Genomic DNA, 7,536 nt, shown 5'->3' on the forward strand with positions numbered 1-7,536 from the left:
TCTGGCCAGCAACGAATACTTCGGTGCGGTCAAGACAGAAGTTCTCCAGGCAAGAGTAATCAGCCCAACCTTCTTGGACTCCAAAGCCGGGGGCCCGTACCGGATCATCTCGTTCTTTGCCAAACAGGCGCGCGGCGCCATGGCTGGATGGATGGTTCGCGAACGAGTCAAAACCGTCAAGGCATTGAACGACTTCGACGGTTTGGGTTATCGCTACGACTCGCAGAGGTCCAGCACGCAACAGCCCGTGTTCATCCGCGAACACCCCGCCGCCTAGCGACTATCACTCTCGATCCGTCACCGACGTTCAGTTCGCTTAGGCCTACAGTTTGGGCATGGCCAAGACGCTGCTGGTGCTCAATGGACCAAACCTAAACCTGTTGGGAAGCCGTGAACCCGGTGTCTATGGCGACCAGACGCTCGATGAGCTGGTTGAAGCCGTGACGTCACACGCCAGTCGAAACGCGATCGAGCTCCGCCATTTTCAGTCCAACGTGGAGGGCGAACTCGTAGATGCGTTGCACGATGCGCGACATTGGGCCGATGGCGTGGTCTTCAATCCCGGCGCCTACTCGCACTATTCGATCGCGCTACGCGATGCAATCATAGCGGTCGAGCTTCCGGTGGTCGAAGTTCATCTCTCAAACATCTACGCCCGTGAAGACTTTCGGCACAGTTCGGTCATCTCCGCTGTCTGCACCGGTGTGATCTCGGGTTTCGGAGCTGCCGGATATCAGGCGGCGGTTGATATGTTGGCTGGCCATCTAAAAAACTAGGCGTAGTGACGCTAGGGCTTTCGGACCACTCGCTCAGCACCGGGCTCAAGGAGCCGGCTGAACTGTCGAAAAAGATAGTGATGGAGTCTGTCCCAAGTTCGTCATCGCGCCCGATTTCACGCCGGGCGATGGTTGCTTCCGGAGCCGCCGTTGGCGTCGGAGCATGGGTAGCGCCGTCCATCCTCACCTACGACCGGGTCGCAGCCGCAGTCGGTTCGTGTGGAACCAAGCCGGTCCAAGTCGATTTCACAGATTTCGCTGGCCTTACGGTGCCTGGCTCAATCACCGCTGATGACGGAACCGCTGTGACCGTGACCGTCGCGGACCCCGACAATGTGCTCGACGGCTTCTGGAATGTCAGGGTGTTCAACGGCACGATCAACGGGCGTGACAACCCAGCGATCGTGGGACTGAGGGGCGCAAACTTCGGCGAAGGCGTGACGGTCACCTTCAGCTTCGGTACTCCAGTCGAGCCGTCGTTCTTTCTCGTCGACGTTGACAGGGGCGCGAATAGCTGGGAAGACCACGTGGAAGTCACTGGCTTTCTCGGCGGCTCTGCGCTTGACCCTGACTCGCTGACCCCAGGTGGCGCTGCAGTACAAGTGGTCACACCGCGGATCGTGGAGGGCGTTTCGAGTTCCAACAGCTCGTCCTCTGAAGTTGAGGTCGACTTTCAGGATCCGGTGGACGCTGTTTCGATCCGAATCTACGACGACTCGCCATTTACCCGGTTTCAATGGGTTGGCATCCACGACCTGCATTGGTGCTGAACAGGCCCGAGCCGCTGACCTTCAGAGCGCGCTCGTAGCACCGAGCCTCGCGTCAAGCCAAGGTCACGCCAGCCTCGCCCATCTGAGCTAGCGCCGCCTCGGTCGTCTCTGGTGCAACCCCAGCGCAGTAAGTTTCTAAAACCTTTGTGGTGAAGCCCTCGCTGCTCGCGTCTAACGCCGTCGCAAGCACGCAATAGTCGGTGGCGATCCCAACGACATCGACTTCGCCAACCTCGCGTTGAGCGAGCCATGAGCCCAGCTTGGTGGTCTCGTCGCTGGCCGCCAGGCCATCGAATCCGGTGTAGCTGGCGGTGTTTCTCCCTTTGAGGAACACCTCGTCAACGGCCACCTTCAGGTTGGGGTGAAACTGTGCCCCGTGCGTGTTTGCCTGGCAATGGACGGGCCAGGTGTCAACAAAGTTGGGTTCTTTATCGCCACGCGCCCAATGACTGCCGGGGTCTTCGTGCCAGTCCTTGGTCGCCACGACATAGTCGTAGGTTCCGGCGCCGCGATCAACGCCAACCAGGTCGGTGATCGACGAAGCCACGGCGGCTCCACCGTCAACCCCCATCGATCCCCCTTCGCAGAAGTCGTTTTGGACGTCCACCACAATCAACGCGCGTTTGCTAGTCATGTTTTCCTTTAGTGGCTACGGGGTTCGACAAGGGTTCTTCGACGCCTTCCCAAACGGTCGGAATGGCGGGGGTCAACAGCGGCCAGGGCGTACGTGCCTCGACTCGCAAACCTCCGCGACGTTTGGAGCAAAGCGCTTTCGCCTGGGTGGGGTCGGTCACATTGCTCAACCCTTCACCTTCAACCAAAAGCGGCACTTGCGGGCTGATCGTTTCTTTTTCGAGCTCGACCGGCAGCACCGACAAGACCTCCTTTTCAAAGTATCCATCGTCGCCGATCACTCGTTTGACGTCTTTTCGTCCACCCAACGTGCGCTTGCCTGGAGACAACTTGCCGACCGCGCGTAAGTCGCTCTCCGCACCAACACCGGAGGCAATTGAGACGAGCTTGTAGACCATCGATGCTGTTGGGTGTCCCGAACCGGTGACTAGCGATGTTCCAACCAGGTAGGCATCGATCGGGGCGCCAGCGGCCTCGAGTTCGGCGACCTTGAACTCATCGAGATCACTGCTCACCACGATGCGGCACCCTGTTGCGCCGAGGCTGTCCAACGTCTCGCGCGCGGCTACGGTGTCCGCCAGCAGGTCGCCGGAGTCAATTCGGATCGCACCCAGCTTTGGGCCGACAACATCGACCGCCGCGCGAATCCCCTGCATGACATCGAAAGTGTCGACCAGGTACGTCGACCCGATGCCAAAAGTGTTTCTCTGCGCCTCAAAGGCTTCGCGTTCGCTTTCGTGAGCCAAAACAAAGGCGTGCGCCGTCGTACCAGCGGTGGGAATGCCGTGACGTCGACCCGCTTCAAGATTCGACGTCGTATCGAAACCGCCGACGAAACCGGCTCTCGCTGCGGCTACGGCTGCTTCGGGATCGGTTCGGCGAGAACCTCCGTCGATCAGCAGTTTTGCGCCTGCGGCGTCAGCCATCCGCGCTGCTGCGCTGGCAACAGCGCAGTCATGATTCAAGATCGACAAGATCACCGTTTCGAGCACGACGCACTCTGCAAACGTTCCAGCAACCGTAAGCACTGGCGAGTAGGGAAAAAACAACTCTCCTTCTGCGTAGCCGGTGATATCGCCACTGAACCGGTAGGCGCGCAGCCAGTCCGAGATCTCACCCTCTGGCACGACACCAGTGGCGACAAGGTGCGACACGGTAGCTTCATCGAAGCGAAACCGACGGACAGCTTCCAAAAGCCGGTCGATGCCTGCGACCACACCGTAGGCGCGTCCTTCAGGCAGTCGACGGGCGAAAACTTCGAACACCGCACGCCTGTGAGCAACACCAGATTCCAGCGCCGCTGCCACCATCGTGAGCTCATACCGATCCGTGAGCAGCGCCGTGGTAGGCCGTTCCACGCACTTCAGCTTAACGGCGGCGCGAGCAACGTCGTCGGTGCACGTCCAGCGCTGGACAGGAGTCGAGACAAACCTTCTAGGATCGGGTCGATCATGACAACCCCCAGCCCTTTCATGGTGATGCACTCCATGTCTTCTGACCGGTCGCGTCTGGATGGCAAAGGGGTTTCGAGTGAGACTCGCCGCCGGGTGTTGGGATTCGCAAGACCGTACCGCGGCTTGATCGCTGGGTTTTTGGCCACGATCGTGACCAGCACTTTCTTGGGATTGTTGCCGCCTTTGCTGATTCGTGAGGTGTTCGACGACGCTATCGCCAACGCAAACGGCGGGTATCTCAACACCCTGTTCGTGCTCATGGTCGTCGGAGCACTCGGCGAGGCGCTGCTGGGCTTGATCGAACGTTTCCTTTCGAGCAGGGTCGGCGAAGGGCTCATCTATGACTTGCGTGTCGAATTGTTCGATCACGTGCAGCGAATGCCTCTGGCATTTTTCACCAACACGCAAACAGGCACGCTGATAAGTCGGCTGAACAACGACGTGATCGGAGCACAACGGGCCTTTACTGGCACTCTCGGCACCGTGGTTGGCAACCTGATCACCTTGGCCGGCACGCTGCTGACCATGCTCTTGCTGGATTGGCGTTTAACCCTTCTCGCGGTGGTGATTCTGCCTGTGTTCGTCCTTCCAGCGCGCAGGGTGGGCGCTGGGCTCAGCGGCATCGCTCGTGAAGGCATGAACCTGAACGCCTCGATGAACAACACCATGACCGAACGTTTCAACGTTTCGGGCGCTTTGCTGGTGAAACTGTTTGGTCGACACAACCGCGAAGCAAGAGACTTTGCGCAAAGAGCAGGCCAGGTGCGCGATATTGGCGTGCGCTCGGCCATGTACTCGCGGATCTTTCTAACTTCGCTCACGCTGGTGGGTGCGATCGGCACGGCCTTGATCTATTGGCTGGGTGGCCACCAGGTAATCGACGGCGACCTCAGCGCGGGCACCCTTGTGGCACTGGGGCTCTATACGGTGCGGATTTACCTGCCGTTGACGTCTCTTTCCAACGCTCGGGTTGACGTCATGACCGCTTTCGTTTCTTTCGAGCGAGTGTTCGAAGTCCTCGACACGCCCAACCCGATCGCAGACCGCCCCGACGCCGAAGCTCTTCCCAAACCGGCAAGGGGCCGAATCTCGTTCAGTGACGTGACCTTCCGGTACCCGAAACCGACCGAAGACACCCCGGAATCTTTAGGCGGCGGTCAAGTTGGCGGTCCGAACCAAGACGTCCTCAGTGGGGTGAGCGTCGAGATCGCTGCGGGCCAGATGGTTGCGATCGTTGGGCCATCTGGCGCGGGCAAAACGACTTTGACTTCGCTCGTGCCACGTCTCTACGACGTGACGTCGGGAATGGTGTGCGTTGACGGACACGACGTCCGAGAGATCACGCAAGACTCGCTGCGCGCGGTCATTGGTGTGGTCAGCCAAGACCCGCATTTGTTCCACGACACGATCGCTGAGAATTTACGATACGCACGTCCCGACGCCAGCGATGACGAGCTGCACGCGGCCTGCCGGTCTGCGCGGATCCACGATGTGATAGTGGATTTACCCGACCGCTATGACACGGTTGTTGGCGAGCGGGGCTACAGGCTTTCGGGAGGCGAAAAGCAGCGTCTCGCTATCGCCAGAATGTTACTGAAGGACCCTGCGGTGGTAATTCTTGATGAAGCGACCAGCCACCTGGACACCGAAAACGAGTCTCTGGTGCAAGATGCTCTAGCAGTCGCCTTACAGGACCGAACATCCTTGGTGATTGCTCACCGGCTGTCGACAATCATCGACGCCGACCAGATTCTGGTGCTCGAAGACGGTCGGATCGTCGAGCAAGGGACCCACAGCCAGCTGCGCAAGGCTGGGGGCCTGTACGGCGACCTATACGAGACCCTTGTTCGAGCCGAACCCGTTTGAAGCCTTGAGAACCGAGCGGCGCGACTAGCGTCACAAAGACGCGGCGAGGGCCTGCACGGCGCTATCCGCGGCGTTCTCAACAGGTTCGCCGTGCCCCGCAAGGAGCGTGTTGAAGGAGAGCTCGGCGAGGCGTCTAGCTGACTGGTTGGCCGCCTCGAGATCGCTCGAGAAATTCGGGTTCGGGCCTTGCACCCCACCATCGAAAGTGTTGAGCGAATCACCGGCCACAAGCAAACCTGCTTCTCGGTCATAAACCGCGATGTGGCCATCGGTGTGGCCAGGCGTTGCGACGATCTCGGTGCCAAACACCTCAGCGCCGTCGGCCGCTACCGAAATGTCATCGAAGTTAATCGCACCGATATCGGCTTCTCCAGCCCAGGCTTTGGCCGAGTCCGCCAGCGCCATCACTTCTTGGATCGAGCCCGCGTGATCTCCGTGCAAGTGGGTGAGCACAACGTGGCGTACATCTCCATAGCCAAGCCCCATGTCGCTGAGGGTTTGCCCGATGTCTTGAGCGCTTCCTGAGACTCCCGTGTCGACGATTGCCGCCTCGGTGCCTCGCACGAGCACGTAAGCCGAAACGAAGCCGAGGTTGGTACGACCCCACCTCAAAGCGTTGGACGCCGGCGCTGGGTCATCAGCATCGCGAGCTTCTGGCAACGAAGACTCCGTCGTTGTAGGGCTCTGTGAAGTGGTGCTTGTCGTGCTCTCGGTGGGCGCTGCTGCACCGTCGTTACTGTTCGAACATGCAGCTATCACCGCCGGGGTGAGCACTGCCATGGCAACGGTCCCCTTGCTGAGCTCTCCGAGAAACGCTCGGCGGCGAAGCCTCTGAGGCGCCTGCGGCGCCGGCATGAATACCGGTCCGTCATGGTGATGGTCTAACGGTGAACCGTCTGCTCGGTGGTTTCCACACACACCCGAAATCTAGGTGAATTCGGGGAGGCAGCGTTGGCGCCCTGGGACGACTCTGGAGGTCGTGGTGCCGAAACGTTCACGACAGGGGCCAGACTAGGACTTGTGTCCAGCGACCATCAGGGTTCAGCAGAACCGAGAGTCGATTCTCCGCTACCCGACGGTCCGCTTCCTGCTGCTACGCGTATTACCAAGAAGCCAAGCGGAGCAGTAACCGCTCTGGGCGCAGCGATGATCGCTGTCGGCGAGATCATCGAACCTGAGAAGACCAACGTTGAGATGGCCGAAGTGATGGAGGCCGATACTGACGCTGACGGGCTGCAGCTCGACTTCGGGGACCTTCCGGGCATCGAAGACCTCTAGGCGCCTGAGAGACAATTCGGTCGTTAAGCTCGCATCGCCCCCGTAGCCAAGCTGGTCACGGCAGCGGACTTTTAATCCGAAGATCGTGGGTTCGAATCCCACCGGGGGTACATCACAAAACCCCAGGCCAGACAAGGCTTTTCTGGCCATCTTCGAGCCGACTTCGGCAGTGTTGCTCGGTTGCCTTGCGCTGTGGCCCCATTTGGGGCAACACTGAAGGTCATGCGCCTAGTAGCCGTAACGCTCGCCGCGGCAGTGCTGCTAGCTGGCTGCGGGTTTTCGAGGGGGTCATCACGACCCGGCTTGGAAGACGTGACTGCACCTTGTGAGGGTCAAACTGGGCTCACCGATGTCGCCGCCTGGTTTTATGCCAACGCCGGCTGTATTGCGCCTGACGGCACCCCAACGTTTGTACCTGTCACCACAGTGGAATGCACGGATGGAAGGGAGTGGGTCTCTAACGAATACGGCTACGGCTACGCCGGCGGCAGATGGACACCCGGCGTCGCGCCCGAACGCCAAGTCTTCCTCGAATGTCTAAGTGACAGGTGACTTAGGATGATGTCACATGCGCGACCAGGCGCACAGCTGCCGGGGCCCTAGCATCGAGTTTCATGCAGATTCGCCAGGTCGCCACAGTGGCGGTCCCGCTGATCGTGATCGCGGTTGTGGCCGTCGCAATCATTCGCTGGCCCGGTTCAAAAGACGAAGTCTCACAAAACACGCCGTCTAGCACCCTGGCACCCAGTACCACGAACG

At 59.9% G+C, this 7,536-nt stretch overlaps 1 protein-coding gene and 1 non-coding gene across 2 annotated transcripts; both read left to right on the forward strand.

Annotated features, from left to right (window-relative positions):
* Positions 1-335: 335 nt before the first annotated feature.
* Positions 336-776, forward strand: LOC148377059 (uncharacterized). Its single transcript, XM_088368336.1, has one exon. The coding sequence runs from the start codon at positions 336-338 to the stop codon at positions 774-776; it is 441 nt and encodes a 146-aa protein (XP_088224462.1).
* Positions 777-6,813: 6,037 nt separating this feature from the next.
* On the forward strand, positions 6,814-6,887 carry trnak-uuu (transfer RNA lysine (anticodon UUU)). The gene has a single exon. It is a non-coding gene; the product is annotated as a tRNA-Lys (tRNA).
* Positions 6,888-7,536: the final 649 nt, after the last annotated feature.

Source organism: Syngnathus floridae, unplaced genomic scaffold, assembly GCF_059516105.1.
Source record: "Syngnathus floridae isolate MCC-2025c unplaced genomic scaffold, RoL_Sflo_1.0 HiC_scaffold_438, whole genome shotgun sequence".
Lineage (NCBI taxonomy): Eukaryota > Metazoa > Chordata > Actinopteri > Syngnathiformes > Syngnathidae > Syngnathus > Syngnathus floridae.